Below are 20,242 nucleotides of genomic sequence, written 5' to 3' on the forward strand. Positions count from 1 at the left end.
CCCGCGCTCGGGCCCGGCGGCCTCCCGGACACCCGCGGCGCGCGGCGACATGGCCGGCGGCCACCGCCTCCTGCTGGAGAACGCGCGGCAAGTGGTGATGGTGTGCGGCCGCGGCGAGCGCTTCCTGGCGCGGGACGCGCTGCGCAGCCTGGCCGTGCTGGAGGGCGCCAGCCTCGTGGTGGGCACGTAAGTGGCCGCGTGCTGGGGGCACCGGGCAGCCGAGGCCAGGCCTGGCCCCCTTTCCCTAACTTGGGCGCTGTGGAGGGAAGCGGGTAAAAGCTTTCCCGCATCCAGGGAGCCACCGCGGGCCTGTCTTTCAGGCACCTGTTGCTACCTACCTTGTGTGACAGCTTCGGGTAGTCATTCGGTGAAAAAAAAAAAACAAACGCTCTCAGGCTGAACCCCCGTCCCTCTTCCCCTCTACCCCCAGGTCTTTGGAATCAGCATCTCTGGGGTGGAGTTCTGGGACTTTGAATTTTTACAGAACACCCTCCAGCCCAACCCCCTTTGTATACTAAATTTGAGAACCACGGAAGACGTTCAGATCGTGATGGTTTGGGGCTGATAAGAAATTCAGAAAAAGAGGACACTTTCAGTTGTTTTTTCATTTAACCCTCTGTGCTTCCTGCTAGATGTGACTAAAAGAACAGCCAAAGTTTGGGAGGGGGAACCTGCAGTGGGAGTGGGGTTCCGATGCCGATTTGAATTGGAGAGCCCCGCCGCACCGCGGTCGCGCAAGACAGCCTCAGCCCTTATCTGAGGCTGCTTAGGGTTGTGCAAGAGTCCAGCTTTTAGGGACCGTGTGTTTTTAATTAACAAAGGGATAAAAACATTCCCAGTGTTACTGTTAAAAATTTGTTAAAAACCAGTTAACTGGGGAGAGGTTTGCCCCACTCAGCCCCATCTGTGCACAGAAGTGCACAGAGGTAGGAATCCAGGGCTAATTGATGGCCATACTCTATGGAGTTCTGAGGCCCTACTATGTTCCTCTGCTCTGCACAACCCTTTCTCACTCCGTCATCCAAGATGGCTACTCCACCTCTCCTTATGGCGTCTACCTTCCAGACAGTGGAAAATAGGGCGAGAAAACAGACCTATTGGTAAGAATTTAGTCACATGGCGGCACCTGGATGACGGGAAACCCAGAAATGTAGGCTTTATTCTGGGTGTTCATGTGTTCAGCTAAAATTTAGGAATCTAGCACTGTGGGGAAAAGGGAACATTGATCTTGGGGAACAACTAGCCATCTCTAAATATACATATGATTTGACTCTTTGGCTTCCATGCGGCTGCAGTCATTTTATTTTCTTCAAAGACACAGATGCAAGAAGGAAATAGAATATATGTTGACTGATACCAAAAGACATGGGCAACATATTTTAAATCCTTAGTCAGCTTTTCCACAGTATTTCCCCAAACTTTGGTAATTATTTCTTGATTTTTCTTCAGGGATGGGCTTATAAAAGCCATTGGTCCTGCTGATGCGATCCAAAAAATGTTTTCCGAAGAAACGTTCGAAGAAAGAATTGACTGTTCTGGGAAATGCATCTTGCCAGGTATTAACCTTTTTTTTCAGTAAAGCCCTGCAACTAGTTTTAGTAATGTAAAGAGGAAGAGTGGCAGCTTCTTTTAAATAGGGTCTCAAAATAATATTAAAATATAATAATAGCTACCATGCATTGAATTTCTACTACTGAATGTCTAGGTGCTTTGCAAACATGTTTTCACCTTGAATCCTTCTAACTGCCCTGTAAGGTAAGTATCCTTATCTACATGTTACGGATTAGAATACTCCAGTTTAGGGATGAAATATCTTACCCAAGATTGCTGGACAGGGAAAGGGCAAGCTGGGAATCAAACCCACTCCTTATGTCACTTTGTCCCACTCACATGCTGAAGAGAAACCGGTTGTGTTGTGTTTAGGTTCAAAAGCTGTTGGAAGAACTTTACTAATCTACTTCATATGGGATGCAGAGAGGGCAAGCTGCTGCTTCTAATACTAGAATAGATTCTAAATTTACATGGAGTGTGAAACAACACATCTCTAGGCCAAAAAGTAGGGGAGGAGGGAATCCCTAGAGATTTCACTGAAGTTTATTTATATCTTAATGATTGACAACAAAATCGGTTTGTTAACCATCATCTCCCACATTATGTTTTCTGGCTTCATGAAATCCTCTGAAATGAGTTTCACAAATTTTGAGTCCTACACAAAACATAGAAGCTAAGATTTATATTTTTAAAATGTCTACTATGCGTATCTGATAGAGCTTCTATTTTCCAACTCTTGGGAGTCAGGAAATAAAGTCAGAGTGCAAGCTTATGAAAAAGAGCAGAAAATACTAGAAAGCGATCTGAGTAGAGATTCTTGATTTTTCGTCCAATCAGAACCACTAATGAGACATTTAATCCACTTAATCCAGGTATTTTAATATTATGGATTTAATCCATTTAATCCAGGTATTTTAAATATTATGGAAAGCCACACTTCACTTGAGTTGTGAACCGTTTGGATAAACAAACGGTTCACACGATTGCTTTATAGTTTCTCTTCAATTAAACTACATTTCTTTTTTGAAGGAAGATTCATATTTCTGATTTCATATTTTTCCTTCTCAAAGTTGGGAGAGATTGTATTCTGTTTTCACACCCAGATTATTCCTTGGTGATATAGTCCGTGGTTTTGCTCAACTAATAGATACGACATCCTGTTTGAAAAGCTTGCTTGGTGAGCGTGGACTTAGTGGGCAAAAGGAGCTGTATTTCTTTAATGGATATTCTCATCATGCCAAGTCACCCTCTTCCATTAAAGCCTTCTAGACCAACCATGCCGAGAGTCTTCTTGTCTCCTGTCTGTGGAGGGAACCTACAGACAAATTCCTCGTCCCCCACCCTCCTCCAAGATGGCTGACCATCATCTTGTTTTCCCAAGAGTGGTACGGGATAGTCTGCCTGCTATCTAAGGGCTTTCTGTTTCTCAGCTTTAAAGATGATTTGATTTATTGATTACAGGTTTGGTGGATGCACACACACATCCAGTATGGGCTGGTGAAAGAGTTCACGAGTTTGCAATGAAGGTAACTGCAGTAAATGATGACAAATCAAAATAAGGCACAAATACAGACAGGTCTTTTTCTAAAGAGTTGATAGGCTATCAGGCTTTGCAACATATGCCTAACATTTCTTTTTCATGGATATTTTTACTGGCCTGGACTATGGAAAATAAATTGCAAAAAAAACTAACTTATAACTGTCCAAATACTTTGCACAGGCCCAGCAATCATTATAATAGTTTTCAAAGATTTTTAGCTGTAGAATCCTTACGTATGTATGTATGTGTGTTTTAGAATCCTCCCTTTAAAAAAATGCTGAGCTGCCTTGGGGCGCCTGGGTGGCTCAGTTGGTTAAGCGTCTGACTTCGGTTCAGGTCCTGATGTCAGGCTCCTGGGATCGAGCCCCCGGTTGGCCTCAGCACTTGGCGGGGAGTCTGCTTGTCCCTTTCCCTCTTCCTCTGCCCCTCCCCGCCTCACTCTCTCTCTCTCAAATAAATAAATAAAATCTTACCAAAAAACCCCTAAGACCCAAACACAGAGCTGACCTGCCTTGCTCACTAGTTCCTCCTCTCTTTCCCTTCTCCCATTTCACTTCTCCACCCCTGGGGGGTCTTTGAAGGGGCTCCAGGATACAGTTTGAAACTCACCATTCATTGGTTCAAACTTGGAAAAATATATTGCTAATCATAAAAATAAATTAAGTCTTGTATTTTTCCCCCCAAAATGAGACTTATTAAGAAACATAAAGTGTAGTCTATGTCACAAGTCATTAATTAGCCAGGGCCAACCCTCAAATCTATGGTTGGAGCCATTTTCACATTGTTTCTTTCTAATAGATTTTATTTTTTAGAGCAGTTTTAGGTTCCTAGCCAAGTTGAGTGAGAGGTACAAAGATTTCCCACATACCTGCCCCCACACATGGACAGCCCCCCGCTATGATCAACATCCCCCACCAGAGCAGTACCTTTGTTACAGCTGATGAGCCTACATTGACACATCACTGTTATCCAGAGTCCATAGTTCTTACTGGTGTTTTCTCTTGGTGCTGCACATTTTGTGGGTTTGGACAAATGTATAATGACACATATCCACCATTATAGTATCATATAGTATGGTTGAACTGCCCTAAAATTCCTGTGTGCTCTGCCTATTCATCCGTCCCTCCCTGAACCCTGATAACCACTGACCTTTTCACTGTTTCTTTCTTTCTTTTTTTTTTAGATTTATTTATTTTAGAGATGGGGGGTAGGGGCAGAGGGAGAGAGAGAATCCCAAGCAGACTCCGCGCTGAGCCCAGAGCCTGATGTGGAGCTTGATCTCACGACCTGAGATCATGATCTGAGCCGAAACCAAGAGTCAGATGTTCAATTGACTGTGACACCCAGGCGCCCCTCACTGTCTATTGTACTGCCTTTTCCAGAACATCATCTGGTTAGATTCATACAGTATATAGCCTTTCAGATAGGCTTCTTTGATTTAGCAGTATGCATTTAAGGTTTCTCCGTGTCTTTTCTTCGCATTGTTTTTTTTTTTTCAAGTGTATACCCTAACAGCTAAGAATTTTCTTCAGAGGGTACCTTCTTCAACAAACTAGAGCTGTTTTTAAGACTTCTTTATTAAAGCACACAATTGCAGAGCCAAAAAGCAACCCTAGAGATTTGCAGTCCAAGCATCTCATTACATAGATGGGGAACGTGAGGTCCAGAGAAGGGAAGGGTGCGGGGTGAGTTCTCCAGCTCACCTTGGCAGAACCCAGATGACAACTCTGGCTGGGAGACCCCGGGCTGGTATACTTTGTTTGTGCCACACTCCTTGCTGCCCAGAGTAACTGGAGCCCAGTGGGATCCCAGGAAGAGCTTCTTTGCTTGAGTGACAGAGGTCAGACCCCAAACTCTAGTGGCCAGACACAGAGAGGTGGAAACCCCCCGGGGCTCTTTGGTGGATATTTGGAATAACTGTAGTGGGGTTCCCGAATTGCCTAAGCTTTGTTTTCTCATAGGAGCTAGGGTTAGACAGAGACTTAGCTGGTGCACACTGGAGCCAGCTGGGTTGTTAAAATACTGAAATACTTCCGGGCTGGTTGGTAAATTGCCGCTGCTGCGTGAGACCCTAAGTGCTCCCCACCTGACCTTTCCCATTTCTGCCCTCCCCAGTCCTTCCTAAGATGCCCTGGCAGGGTGGGGGCTTCATGGCCATGTACCCCAGCATCCTTTCTGATCGGCTGGTGTCCCTGATATATCATTTTGAACATCACTCCGGGTGGAGGTTCTGTGGAGCTGCCTGCAACCTCCCGCCCTTGCCCAACCTGAGGGGGAGCCCTGTGTTCAGTTGGCAGGAGCCACGTACATGGATATTCACCGGGCTGGAGGAGGGATCAACTTCACTGTGGAGCACACTCGCCAAGCCTCGGAGGAGGAGCTGTTCTGCTCCTTCCAGGAGCGGCTGCAGCGCATGATGAGGGCAGGGACCACGCTGGTGGAGTGCAAGAGCGGATATGGCCTCAACCTGGAGACAGAGCTCAAGATGCTGCGCGTGATTGAGCGTGCCCGGCGGCAGCTGCCCATAGGCATTTCAGCCACCTACTGCGGGGCTCACTCGGTGCCAAAGTAACCTCAGCTTGCGCACTTGATTTGGGGCATTGAGGGGGCATTGAAAACAAGGAAGGGGTCAGCTGGTACCTAAGTGGGGATGTGTTGCGGTGGGGGGGGGCGGTGGGAAGTGGAGGTGCATCCATACTTTAGTTCTTGCAGAGAGAGCTCAGTAGAAGCCGTTAGAAAGGTGTTCTGATTGTAATAGTCATCTCGTAAGAGTGGTTTTTTTTTTTTGGAGATTTTATTTATTTATTTGAGAGAGAGAGCACAAGCAGGGGGGGAGGGCAGAGGTAGAGGGAGAAGCAGGCTCCCTGCAGAGGAGGGGGAGCACAATGCGGGACTCGATCCCAGCACCCTGAGATCATGACCTGAGCTGAAGGCAGACGCTTAACCAACCCACTCAGGTGCCCCTCGCAAGGGTAGTTTTAGGAAGGTGATCCCCACCAGACCCATCCATTTGCTAGTCCCTTAATGATGAAGGAGGAAGAGGAGATGTTCAAAATCCTTTCGGTTAACAGAAAGCGATGCCGCCTACTAGATCCTTTAAAATAACAGATATTACTTTATTTTTTTTAAAGATTTATTTATTTATTTTGAGAGAGTGAGAATGAGAGAGAGAGTACATGAGAACGGGGAGGGTTAGAGGGAGAAGCAGGCCCCTCGCGGAGCAGGGAGCCCGATGCGGGACTCGATCCCGGGACTCCAGGATCATGACCTGAGCCGAAGGCAGTCGTTTAACCAACTGAGCCACCCAGGCACCCCAGATATTTATTACTTTAAATAGTTGCCCATGACCACATAATCGCACTTTAGAGATTAAAAGTAACACTCTGTAGGAGATAGATCAAATCTTTAAGTCAAGATGACGCAGAATAGTTTTTATTTTCATTCATCTGTTTAGCAGCAGACATGTTCATTTTCTTGTAAATGTTTTTTAGATTTCCTTTTATTTAAAGTTTCTCCTATATAGCTTTCTTGTAGAGAATTCTGTCCTTTCTGCATCTGCATCTGCATCTTATCTGTCCTGGAATTTCTAGAGCCAAAGGCCCACAGTTCCAGAACTAAAAGGTTCAAAAGAAATCTAGGACTTGGGGGCACCTGGGTGGCTCAGTTGGTTAAGTGCCTGCCTTTGGCTCAGGTCATGATCCCAGCATCCTGGGATCTAACCCCTAATCTGGCTCCCTGCTCAGCAGGGAATCTGCTTCTCCCTCCCCTTGCTCTTATTTTCTCTCTCTCTCTCTCAAATAAATAAATAAAATCTTAAAAAAAAAATCCAGGACTTGAAAATTAACAGGGCAAAGTCTTAGCGCTGTTTTGAGTTTTGGTAACTTAGATACATAAGTGCTACAGGCTTACAGAAATTATTTGAAAGTTTCATAACATTTTTACATTTATTTAGTTTTGTGCAATTTGAAAAATAAGTTTAATGTTAACTTTTTGTTTACCATTTTCAATCAGAGAAAATAAAAAATTAACAAATTTGTTATTAAAAATTCACAAAATTAATTAAGTAGAAAAGAAACAAATACTTAATATTTCCAATGATGTTTTTATACATTTTTAGCATTTGTACTTCTGAAATTATTAAAACTTAAAACTGCACTGAGACTTTTGGGATATCCATCTATAGAAAACATTTTTTTTTTTTCAAACAGAACATAAGGTGGATGATAGCCGTGTAACATGGTAGAGAAGTCTTAGGCTTTGGAGCCATACCAGATCTGGGTTTGAATCCAGCTTTGCTACTTTCCCACTGCATGATTTTGAGGGCATCACTCAACTTTTTTGAACATCTGTAAAATAGCTAAAGAACACATAATTCTATATGATTGTTTTGAGAATTAGGAACAACATATGTGAGCGCCTGTCTCCTTACGGTTAACTTCTGTCTTCCCACCAAAATGGCTTTTGCTGAGCAAGAGACTTCTGTGTGCCAAATATAGGACTAAAGTTTTACAGAAATTTTCTCCCATCTGCCAATGAGTCTCTGAGGTCTGTGTCTTGATCCCCAGCGATACAGTCTGCAGCTCAGAGGATGCCAAATGATGGCTACATGATGTGTCCAAAGTTACATAGCCAGCAAATAGTAGAGCTCTGTGTCTATTTGAATTCAAAAGCCCAGCCCTTTCTGATCTATAACTACCGCAGAATCTGAGAGAGAATTTCAGGGCCTCCCACAATCCTCTTTCCCCGTGGTTCCAAATGGTAAGACAAGAAGCCTTAGGCAGATGCTTCTAGAAACAGTGTAGAAGAAAAAGGCAGAGTGATCACAAGGGCCCAGCTAAGAAGCATACAGTTGTGTTGTTAGGGAAGCATCCAGGATGCCCTCTAAGTGTCCTTGGCAAGCAGATTCAGTTTTTCAGCCGGCTGGCCTTGCTGACATTCTCGAAGGCAACACGGCTGGGGCAGAAATGGATGAGCCCTTTGAGTCTCTGTGTACAGAGTCAGTGCCTACAGAGGTCTTGCCAACATCTCTGCTGTGTCCTCATTGTTAAGACTCTTGAGTTATTGCTTTGATTATTTCTCTACCTTTTTGAGGCTTGAGGTCATTTGCCTATAGTTTGTGAGATTCTTCGAGTGCCGGAAAACCCTTTCTTTAATTAAAAAAAAAGAAGAACCCCCATGTAATCTCATTTTCTTCCCCCAGAGGAAAGACTGCTCCGGAGGCTGCTGATGAAATCATCAATAGCCACCTCCCGAAGCTGAAGGAGCTTGGCAGAAGTGGGGAAATCCATGTGGACAATATAGATGTGTTCTGTGAGAAGGGCGTCTTTGATCTCAGCTCCACCAGAAGGATTCTTCAAAGTGGAAAAGAGATGGGATTACAGATTAACTTCCATGGGGATGAGCTGCACCCGATGAAGGCTGCCGAGGTGTGGTTGATCTTTTGCTTTTCCTTTGTTAACACTCATGCTATGGAAAACTTAATTAGTTTTCTCAGAGGTGGGAGGAGCCTTCTGAAAAGACAGAGAATGGGGAAATCTGTCTGAACAATGTGTGGATTGGTCCGGTAGAGCCTTGAAATCCCAGACCTCTGTTAGAAATTTACTTTTTTGCTGCTCATTTACTTGTATGATCGCCGGCTGGTGGGATTAGTAGAAAAAGAAGCACTTTTGTGATCTTGTTTAGCAAATCCATACCCTATTTTGGTTGGCACACAAAGCCACACTGGCAGAGTCGACCGATTGCACATGTAGCTGCTAGGGTCTGTCTGTGGCAGCATCCAGGTGAACGTTGCTAGAGCACACCATTAATAGTCACAGGATGCTCTTCTGATCTCTGTGTCTTGCTCAGATTCATTTATTCATGCTTTCGACAAACACTGGAGTGTCTGCTATGTGCCAGGCACTGAGAATTCAGCAGTGAGTAAGACAGACACAGTCCCCGCAGTTGTGAGTCGAGATGTCTCTCTAAGCCCTAGAGTGAAATAAACAACTGCCCTTGGGGCATAAATACAGATGTGGACACTCCGCACGTGTCTCCACCACAACACGTCCAATGTGACCTCTTAATATCGCTTCCAGATCTGGTCCTGTGTTTCCTGTCCAGTGAATGACCCCATTATGTACAGATTGCCTAAGCGAAAAACTTGGATGTCACTTGGTCTCCTCTCCCCCTTGCCTGTCACATTTTCGGTTAACCAGCAAGACCTCCAGGTTTGCCTGCTGAGGATGTCTAGGTCCACTTCTCTCCCCACCCACCGCCTAGTTCAGACCACCATCAGCGGCTCTCAGCTGGACTCCTGCAATAGCTCTTCTCCCTGTGTCCAAGCTTGCCCGCACTTTAATCTGTTCCTTTAATCCCTGCCCTCCGTGCATCTTCTCTTCCTCTCTGGTGCTGGAAAGCACTGAAAGGCTCACCCAAGCTGGCAGGACAAATTTCAAACTCCACAGCCATAGGCTTCCCTGGATCTAGCTCTTGCTTGCCTCCCATCTTCCTCTTTCTCTCCTCCCCCCTCCCTTCCCCTGCCCTCTTGACCATGGGCAGCCACCATAAATAGTGTTAGGACACCCGATATCCCACGCCTCTGGACGTGCCTTCTCTCATCTGAACACCCCTTGCCTGGCTAACTCTAACTCCGCTCTGTGTTTCCTCTTAGCTACCACTTCTCTGGCATCCTTCCCAAACCTCTCCAAGAATGAGTTACAGTCCCTCCCTCTGCCTGTCCCACCGTGTTCAAATTGTCTCTGAGATCCCTCCTGGACTGTCCCTGTGCCTTCACAGCCCTATCCCTGGAGGTTAGCACAGTGCCTGGTAGACAGGTGGCCTTTCCTGAGTAAATATTTGTGGAATGTTTGTTGAATGAATGTGAGCTAGGTGGTCAACAAGATACTTGGGTTGTAGAGAGTGAACTGGTGAATTAAACAGAGGTCAATACCCAGGATGACCAAATCGAGTTTGGGAAAGTGAAGATGATTCCAAGGTTAGAAGGAAGCTCGCCTGGGGAGCAGAGTCTGTGGAGCATCCGACTCCCCAGAGCACCAAACCAGAATGCTCTTAGACCCGAGCTAGCTGCTGACGAGGGGCCGGCTCCCTCCTGCCCTGGCATGGGCATCGCTGCCTCCCTGGGCCACGGGGTAAGATCGACAATGAGTCTCCTTTCTCTTTCCTTGGAATGCTTAACATAATCACCTTTCAGCCTGGGGCACTGTGTGTGTGTGTGTGTGTGTAAATGTGTCACGCTGAGAAGAAACCCACTTTAATGCCATGTTCTCATTATCATCATAGCGTTACCTCCTCCTGGTTTTCTTCTAACAGCTGAGCCCAGACTTTTTTTCTTTTTTTTCTTAAGATCTTTAAAAATTTATTTATTTCACAGAGAGAGAGAGATAGCAAGAGCAGGAACACAAGCAGGGGGCGTGGGAGAGGGAGAAGCAGGCCTCCCGCCGAGCAGGGAGCCCAATGTGGTTCTCGATCCCAGGACACTGGGATTATGACCTGAGCCAAAGGCAGATGCTTAACGACTGAGCCACCCAGGCGCCCCAGTAAGCACTTGGATTTAAGGATAGTTTTTGAAGTAGCACACTAGCTAATTTTCAAATGAATGTCCATCATAAACCTTTTACCCCTCTGGGGGCTTGTGCTTGGCAGAGGCAGTTGCCAACACATTTTAATGACAAACAGTGCTGTTTAGTTTTGCAGGGAAACCAATGTTCTGGCCCTCTGTTGATTGTTGTTGCTGTTGGTGAAACCTTTCTCTCTGCCCGTTCCGCTTAGCTCGGGGCTGAGCTGGGAGCCCAGGCGATCAGTCACCTGGAAGAAGTGAGTGATGAGGGCATCGTTGCCATGGCAGTGGCCAGGTGCTCGGCCGTCCTTCTGCCCACCACGGCCTACATGCTGAGGTGAGCTACCCTGGTGGGTGACAGCTGCGAGGACACAGACCCAGAGGCCTAAGTCTTATTTCATTGCCCTTCCACATTCCTTAAAAATGCAGATCAGGAAAACTGAGCTCATGGAAGATGCCAGTTCTGGAGTGAGGTCCAGGAAAGCGCTTAGACCCAAATGTCCGTTGAGTGGTGAGATTGTTGGAAAGAGTGGAGCTTTCTCTTTTTTTTTCCCCTCATTTTTGGAATTTTCTAATTAAAAAATCAATATGCATTACTTTTATGACTAGAAATAATGAAATAGGCTTTCTACTTTAAAAAACATGCATCAGATGTTAGGGATATCAAGCAGTGTTCAGAATCTGAAGGAGCTGTTTTTTACTAAGAGGATGCAAGTGGGCCCCACAGTCCTCATAAATCCCCGGGGGTGGGAGGAAGGAGGAAGGAGGAGACATCTAAGTATGTTTTGTGAAATCTTTCCAGGAATTTTGCTGTTTGCCCTCTATGGATTGAATACACCCAGTCCATAGCCCATCTTTATGACTGCGGTTTGGTTGTCACCACTAGAGGGCGCTACTGGCATCTAGTAGGTAGAGGCTCGAGCTGCTAAAGGTCCCACAGCGCACAGAACCACCTCCCACCATAAAGAATTATCCTGCCTAAGAATTATCCAACCACAATTATGAACTGTGCCAAGGTTGAGACACTCTGCCTCAGGGATGGAAAAGCCAGGCTACAAGTAACTTTTATTTATTTATTTATTTATTTATTTATTTAATTTTTGAGAGGGAGTGAGGGCACTCCCAAGTTTGCTTGAGCTGGGGGCAGAGGGAGAGGGAGAGAGAGAATATCTAAAGATTGTTCACGTCCAGCGCGGAGCCTGACAGGGGGCTCGATCTCACCACCATGAGATCATGACCTGAGCCGAAATCAAGAGTGGATGCTTACTGACTGAGCCACCCAGGCCCCTTCAAGTAACTTTTATAAGGGAGAAGAGAGGAATATTGCAGTACTTTTCTCAAATATATTATGATGTTATACACATAGGGGTCATATTATACATTTCTCTTATTATTACTGTTCTCTTAAAGAGTAGACATAATGTAGATTGCAACCAGGAAATACCAATCAATAACCGTTCTTGGTATCTTGGCATTTCTAGCAAGTCTCAGTAGTCATCAATTAAGTCATCAATCAATACTTAATCTGGTTAATTTTCCATCACCTGAGGAATAACGTTTGACAAAAAAAGGGTTCCTTTACCTCCCCTTGAATCTCTTAAAGATGGAGCAAAAATCTGAGACTTGCACCGTGAAGGGCGGCTCAGCAGTAAAAGCCCGAACTTTGTCCCTACGCCAGAGGCAGCGGCCATCTGTGCTCACCGCAGGATGGGTTGACCATACAATTTGGACAACAGGAAACATTGCAGAGAAGGCCGCACTTTTCTCTCTGGCTTCTCTGTTCCGGTATTTTTCTGAGCTCTCCAACAAGAGCAACCTGCAGGGCTCCCTGCTGGGCCCTGAATTCTCTTGACTCTCATTTCTGGAATAACAGTGGCCTTATGCCACTTCCTTTAATCATTATTATATGCATCTTTGTGTGGTACTGTTTAAATTTATTCAGGATACATTTACCTCAGTTTTTCTGGAACTCCCTTGATACGTCTACAGCCTCACTTTTTTTTTTCCTCCTTAAACATCTCTGGAAGGGGAAGGGAGGCCGTCAGAATGAACTGTGGGAGGGAGGGGCGCCTGGGTGGCTCAGTGGGTTAAGCGTCTGCCTTCAGCTCAGGTCATGATCTCGGGGTTCTGGGATTGGGCCTTACGATGGGCCTTCTTCTCCCTCTCTTCCCCTCTCATGCTCTCTCTCAAATAAATAAAGAAAATCTTAAAAAAAAAAAAAGAATGAACTGTGGGGAAATTTTAAGTTCTACCTTTCCTCACTCTTATCCCTGCTTCACCCAACTCCTCTCATACATTGTCCTGGTTGAGGAACATTATCTTAGGTAGTCCTGGCGATTGTCAGTCATCGACCGTGAATGTTTCAAGAAGCTCCATCTTGGCCTATAAACCTGTAGACTCTCAGACAACTGCTTTCATCTATCCCCCTCCCCCCAACACTGTGAGCCTTGAATAAACACTAGCATAGTTTCTGAAAGCTCAGGGCTGTCTGCCTAGGATGACCCAGGCCCCCTTACAATGCCTGCCTGAGAAAGCCCAGCCTGCCAGGGGAATTTACTGTTTGTTCCAGCAAAACCCGCTGATTGGCAGATAGGCCCCTCTTAGAGCAGTTACTTTACAAATTGCAGTTGTAATTGCAATTATAAATCCTTTCTCTGCTCCTTTAAGATATAAATCTTCTACCACCCAGGATTGTCTTCTCAAGGACCCGCCCCTTTTTCCTCCCGACTTCCTCTTTCTGTCTTTAAAATGCCCAGTTACTGCAAATCAAAATTGAGTCCAGACCACACACTGGACCCTTTCCCATTTGCAGTAGTTATTACTGAATACAGTCTGTCTTCACCCATTTAGCTAGTGTTTGGCTTTGTTTATCCCTGACATAACTTTTGAGTCATGTCCTAAAGAACAATATTTTGCTAAGGAGATTAAGGAGACACGCAACCCAGGAAGAAGCACAGACATTTTATGTATTAGATTCTTGGGCCTTCAAGACTTTAAAGGGCCTACCAAAAATGTTTGAGACCTTTCCCCACCCCCAAGGAGGGGGAGAGAGAGGAATAAAAAAAATTGCAAAATGGAAGTTAATAAAAATAGCATTATTTTAACCTCATTGTTTATATTTGGGAGTCAAAAAAAGTGTGTTACATTTGAAAAAAAAAAAACTAAGTTATATTTTTCTTCCTTAGCAAGAATCTCTGAAAGTATATAAAGATTGCTAAAATAAAAAAATAAATGCTAAAATAAATGCTCCCAAATTAAAGAAATTAATCATAGGCAAGTCATTTCAAAAGCAGAGATAAAAATCAGGCGTCCCGGGGTTCCACCTGACTTCACCACTCTTCATTTAAACTTGAGTGTCTCTTTCTTCTTCCAGAACACAGAGGGGTTGGGTATCTTAAGTTGGCTTCCATTCTGAATATCTAATCTGCAGAAACTCTGCTTCCAGAGACTGACATCTTCCTTTCTTTTCCCCTCCTCTTAGACTAAAGCAGCCTCGCGCTAGGAAGATGTTGGATGAAGGGGTAATTGTTGCTCTGGGCAGCGATTTCAACCCGAATGCATATTGCTTTTCAATGGTAATTATTTTTAATGTGACTTTCTAAGGAGAGAAACCATCTTCCACCACATGTATGAATAACTTAAAAATAGTTCACTAACTGTTAAAACGATTTTCTTGTGAACAGGAAAAACAGTGTAGACAGCAGGGTCATTGGATAGTTCTGTACCACATAGAATGCCTCTAGGAGAGAAAGTTCTATCTGCATAATCTTTTTGATTCAGCCTTGGGCGTTGTGGTTTGATGATAACTTACTCCGTCTTGGAGGATAACATAAGCTCAAAGTTTTAGTAAATAAGCATGGAGGTGGGCTTTCATCTTACATAGCCAGTGGTCTTGAAAAGTTGTAAATAAATACTCAATACCCGGGGGTGGGGGAGGTAATCTCTCTAATAAAGGAATCTTTTCCAAAGCATAAGAATCTTTACATGTAAATTAAAATGTTCTCATACCAGTTTAGCCAGTTCCTCCCAGACATTTAATTTCCATTATTGGTTGTGCTGTGTTGAGAAATGTCCTAGGTAGCAGTTACCATTTTCTTTCCTCTAATACCATTCTTCCCTGCCTTAGCCAGTGGTCATGCACCTAGCCTGTGTGAACATGAGAATGTCCATGCCTGAAGCTTTGGCCGCTGCCACCATCAACGCAGCTTATGCCCTGGGAAAATCTGACACACATGGATCTCTGGAAGTTGGCAAACAGGGAGATCTCATTATCATCAATTCGTCCAGGCGAGTGTTCTTCCAACGGAGCTATTTTATTTTGTGCCTCTTGTAATATAGGCTGGGTTTAAATGGCTTTTCAGCTCAATATTAGCATCTGGCTCTGTGTAGGCCCAGAAGCTCCCCAATCTCCTTTATCATCACCCCTTTCTAACCAGCAAGCCTCCCTACAAGTCCTAAACCACACAGGGTAGACAGACCAGCTTGTCCGGTCTCTTCATCTGTCTTCTATCTGTCATAGATCTCCAGGTTTCTGTTCTGTTTACCCAGACTTTGGACTTGTGCCCCCTGGCTTGTGTTCTTGTTTTTCTGCTGGAGTTCTGACCTACAGCTGGTGCTGGGCCGTGCATGTCCCAACTCCGGCTGGTCACCCCGCGTCTGATTCATTACCTCTCTGGCTTCTCACTCCTACCAGACCCCAAAAGCCTTGTTTCCGTTTTCCTGCTCCTGGGTTCGTATTACTCACACACAGTTGGCTGCCAACTGCATCTCCGATGTAACAATTTGAGTCTTATTTTTCTAAATCTGAAAGTCATAAATCCTTGACCCTAGCAGGTCTATTGCATTCTTTGGTCCTCAAGCTCAACCGAAGAAAGCGACTCTGTAATTCTACTCTTCACTCTATTGAAAATAATGCTGATGTCACCTTTTGTATATCGCTTAATCGGATCAAATAGTTTAAGGTCAAATACTTCAACAATACCATTAAACAATATTTAAGTCATAGGCTAGTTATCATAGTAATCTACTATTTTTTTAAAAAGCCTGAATATCAGTGAAAGGGTATAAAGAAATTTTTGGAGAATGTATTTCTAAATTAGCATTTATTGACAAAGTGATCATTTTGGCTTGTATGCATTAAAGTATGTTTGATTTCTTTCTAGATGGGAACATTTGATTTACCAGTTTGGAGGCCATCATGAATTAATTGAATATGTTGTAGCTAAAGGAAAAGTCATCTACAAAAAATGAAAGATCTGAAAGGAAAGAGAAGACCTTTCGACTATATAAGTCAATGCAGTTGCAGTAAAAGTTAAAATACCATAGTAATTTACCAGAGTGATGTCACTTAAATATATTTCAGTGCTTTGTTAATCCACTTGAAAAAAACCAAGTCATTAATTTCTTTTAATTTAACATGTGCACGTGGACATATAAGCAGGTAAATCAATTGGATCATAATCTCATAACATTAAATCATTTCACAGAGATTTATTACAAATATTTTGAAGATTAATATGGTAGAGTATCATCAGAATGCCTTCGTGGGGAAAAGCAACTGGCAGTTAGGTAGACATGGTTTGAAATTCCCATTTTGTTTGTGCTTTTCAAGTTTCCGTTTTTAAACTATGGGATGGTGAGAAATCCAAGTGATATGCCCCAAATTAAGCAAATGTAGCCTTCTATTATAAGCAGCTAGTTTGTCCTTTTCCCCACATAGTTTGCCTTTCTAGAAGCTCTTCAAATGCATGAGTGTCCCCTGAGGGAGGGTGTCCTTCTATTTCTAATTTCTTCTTGACTCTAAGAGTAGCACTTCACAGCAGAGTTCAAGACTCGTCATTTTATACATGGGGACGGGGGCCTTCCTAGAATGGGTGCATTTGGACCAAATCTGATAATGTAATTTTTAAAAATCATTTTTAAGAGTTTGATTATTCACATTACAAATGTATAACAAAATTTTTATAGCTCTCAATAAATATGTGTTGTCACTATTATTGTTGTTTCCAGGCCCGGAAGTAGATTGGTGGTATTACCTTCTACAGCTTTTTAGGAAATGAACAAATTATATAATTACACATAAAGAAATTGTGGATGACGGTATAAATAGGTGTTTCTAAAGCCATAGAAATGTTTTTCAATGTTTAATCATCCTTATAATCACAATGGTATTTTTCAACTTTGTCCTGTTTATGAATAAATGATTTGAGAAGTAAAGATTAACCAAATTATCACCCATTTCATGTTAAAAATGGCTGAATCAATGAGGCTTTACTGTATTCCATTTAAATCAAATCAAATTCTCCTTGTTGAGAGGTTATGGGTAACAGTGCACGTTGCTGTCACTGTCTAGTAACATGGGGTCATCAGAGCTTTGTCCCTCATATGCTTGGTTAAGGAGTCTTGAGGGGGGTGTGGGAGGTGCATGGGTGCTGTGGGTGATGCCTCCCCTATGACCAAGCACCTACTCAATTGTAGGAGTTTGGGATGCAGGCGACAGATATAAAGGCCTAAACTAAATATGAGGTCCGTTCAAACACAGAAGTCTATCTTTATACCCATGGAATAAGAAGGTGAAATGCATCCTATTCTCCCTCTAGGAGACATTCACTTTAAACAAATAGCATTAATGTCTTTTTCAAATGAAAGAAGATACCCACCCAGAACTGCCTTAGTCTTCCCAGGCCAGTGTCCTGTAAGCCCTTGCAACTTGAGAGCTTGCTAGAAATGAGAACCTCGGCCCCACCCCAGACCTGCTGAATCAGAATCTGTGTCTTAACCAGCGGCCAGGTTATTTGTACACCTGTTAAAGTCTGAGAAGTGCTGGAGTCTGCGGTCTAGACCCTAGCCACACTGGCTTTCACACTGTGCCTCAAAACACTGTTTGCTTTTGCTGTCCCAGGCTTTGCAGCACTGTTCCCTCTACCTGGACTGCTTTCCCGCTCTTCTCTATCTGGGAAATCAGAGCTAGTCCCTCCCCTACCGTGTGCCCATCCTTCATGGCACTGTGACTTAACTCTCTTTCCCTTTAGAATGTAAGTTAGTCGAGGGCAGGGCCCTCCTCATGCCCCAGGATCTAATGTGTTGACTGGTTCATAGCAGGTGATCAGTAAATGAATTCATGAATGCACAAACATACTGGTAGTCACAGTGAAAATTATTTAATTAAAACACACTAAGTAGGCCAACCCAGGAAGGCAGTGTTAAGGAAAACACTTGTTTTGTGGATTGAAAAGAGCATATGAATTTCTTAATATAATGCCAAAGGATGATGCTCATGGGGGAGTACATTGGAAAAGTACAACCAAAGAAACAGTTCCATGGTTGAGTGGAGAGGTGGGCTGCCTTCTTAGCTTTGGGGGTTGGAAGGATTTTGATGAGAGAGAAAGGCTCCAGGATGAAACAATATGAAGTGTTCAGAAGATCATCAATGAACCCTCCTAGCTCCTTGGGGAGCTAGGGCTGGGTCAGATTTCACAGGGCTTTGAATTTCAGCCTCAGTAGTAGGAACCTCATTCTTCAAGTCAGGAAAAGCCACTGAAAATTTCTGAACAAGTTAGGACCAGGACAAGAGTATTGTAGAAAAAATTAATCTGGTTTTAGTGTACACAGTAGGCACTCAAACATGTGTTATATGAGTGGACTCTGGCAAGATACCTCGAACCACTCCTTTGGTGGAGAGAGTAGGAGGTATCGGGTGCTAGAAGTCCAGGAGGAAAAATCTCACAAAGGGCAGTAAGTGAGATGTGAAGACCCTTGCTGTGTGCTCCCCATTGGGCTAGATCAGTGTTTCTTTTCTCAACCTTTTTAAGTTATCAGGCCACACCCCTACGGGAGAAAACTTAATTTCTCCCTAAGGAATAAGATTTTATCAGATAGGGTTGAACTTTGGAAAAAGACCACAAACCATCATAATATGCAAGTTTTCTGCATCCCAAGAACCAATTTTTGCCTCACTGTGTGCAATATCACCCCCACTGAATTGAGGGTGCACACGCCAGATGCCATGGGAGAAAGGTGAGGCAACGTGGCATCCTGGAAGAAACACCCATCTGGGGCTTGACATCTGGCCTTTGATTTCTTCTTGAACTCTTTATCTGTAGAGGCTGGATTCCCTCCATCTCTGAAATTCTGGTGCTAGACTGGGTTCTGCCTTCGGGGAATTTACAATCCAGTTAGGGCGGTAAGACTGACTTTCCAAAAGTAGAGTCAAAGCCAGGGCGTATTAAAAGCAGGTTCTCCTGAAAGGAACTCTGGTGAAACACAGTACTTTTAAAATTTAGATTGTTTTTGCCAGATCTCCCCCCAAGCATGAGCATCTTGGTCTTTATTATAGTAAACAGTTAAAGGATAAAGTCAATGCCAGCCCCTTAGATTTTTATCCGGTGGAAAGTTATTCCAAAATATGAAGGTACATCTTTTCCAAGTGGTTCTATTACAGCAGCTGCAGGCATCAGGAACCTGGCACCCAGAGTGCAGAAACCACCAATTAGCCATGGCAACCCGTCCTGGCTCACCCACCCTCGAGATCTGAGGCGTGCTGTGCTGGTAGAGCTTTGTTTCCCCTACTGTACCATTAGCATGAATTCTCATGCTCTTGCTGATGATCTGGCCTCTACTTACCTCCCAATCTTCCCATCTTCCTCCTTGCACATTGCTATTGTTTGTTTAATCCTCTGGCCCTACTCCCTACCTAAGCTATAAGCTGTGAGGGCAAAGACCAGGGCCATCTTGGTCACCATTTATTTAATGATAGAAATGGACAAATGGAGAATTGGTTTCCTGGCACAGATGTCTTCTGACATTGACATTTAGCTTACATTTCTCCTTCTTCCTCCCTTCTCTCTCTGACTGCCAACACTCAAAACCCAGCTCAGTCACCTCTTCCAGGAAGCCTCCCTGATGATCCAAAGGTGCTGTGGTTATATGGTGCTTTCCTCTAGGACACACGCTTGGCACAGTAATGGCCATTTCACGTTCCCAACTAGATGAAGTCTTTGAATACAGGACTACACGGGATATTGATGTACCAGTACAGCACCTCAGAAACAGCTGAGGTAGGGAAGATGCCAACAGTTACAGGTTTCAAAATCTGACTAAAATCGGCTTGTAGAAATAAGGAAGTATATTAGCTCATCCTTGGGACATTCACCAGAAGGACAGGCTTCAGGACGGGTTTTTCCAGTAGCTCAATAATGCTGAAGATTCAGATTCCCTCCTTCCCTCTGCTTTGTCATCCAGTGTTGGCATCCCCCAAGGCCAGATTCCCCAGTGGGTTGGGCTGGCTGTCAACAGCCCTAGGTACTCTATACCTCCTCCTCATTCACCTCAAATAGGTAGATGAGAAAGCCTGGCTACTGTGGCTCTCAGGAGAGAAAACATTTTCTCAAAGCCTCCAGTAAAAGTCGTCTCTGTCTCATTGGCACTAATCACTAAGCAAAGGGAATGAGACACCTTGTGACTAACCAGGCCTATGCTGCGGGCTGAAACACATTTCTTGGCTTTGATTTTTGGTGTATTTCTAATGTTTACATTTAAAAAATTAATACCTTTAACCAAATAACCCCCAAAAGGCAAAATGACCACGCTATTCA

General features: G+C 44.1%; 1 protein-coding gene across 1 annotated transcript; it reads left to right on the forward strand.

Moving 5' to 3' along the window:
- Positions 1–16,828, forward strand: AMDHD1 (amidohydrolase domain containing 1). The gene is made up of 9 exons (XM_028105520.2): positions 1–186; positions 1,450–1,556; positions 3,013–3,077; positions 5,382–5,659; positions 8,292–8,517; positions 10,862–10,986; positions 14,131–14,224; positions 14,776–14,936; positions 15,812–16,828. The coding sequence occupies exons 1-9, from the start codon at positions 50–52 to the stop codon at positions 15,897–15,899; spliced, it is 1,281 nt and encodes a 426-aa protein (XP_027961321.2). The 5' UTR covers positions 1–49; the 3' UTR covers positions 15,900–16,828.
- Positions 16,829–20,242: the final 3,414 nt, after the last annotated feature.

Source organism: Eumetopias jubatus, unplaced genomic scaffold (genome assembly GCF_037043125.1).
Source record: "Eumetopias jubatus isolate StellerSeaLion01/CBP00866 unplaced genomic scaffold, mEumJub1_p1.0 scaffold_8, whole genome shotgun sequence".
In the NCBI taxonomy this organism is placed as follows: domain Eukaryota; kingdom Metazoa; phylum Chordata; class Mammalia; order Carnivora; family Otariidae; genus Eumetopias; species Eumetopias jubatus.

Bases quoted from the DNA above. Each gene is read 5' to 3' on its own strand.
- AMDHD1 (XM_028105520.2), top strand. From the start codon at position 50: ATGGCCGGCGGCCACCGCCTCCTGCTGGAGAACGCGCGGCAAGTGGTG. The intron at 187-1,449 runs GTAAGTGGCCGC...ATTTTTCTTCAG, and splicing joins GCCAGCCTCGTGGTGGGCAC to GGATGGGCTTATAAAAGCCA. The intron at 1,557-3,012 runs GTATTAACCTTT...TATTGATTACAG, and splicing joins TGGGAAATGCATCTTGCCAG to GTTTGGTGGATGCACACACA.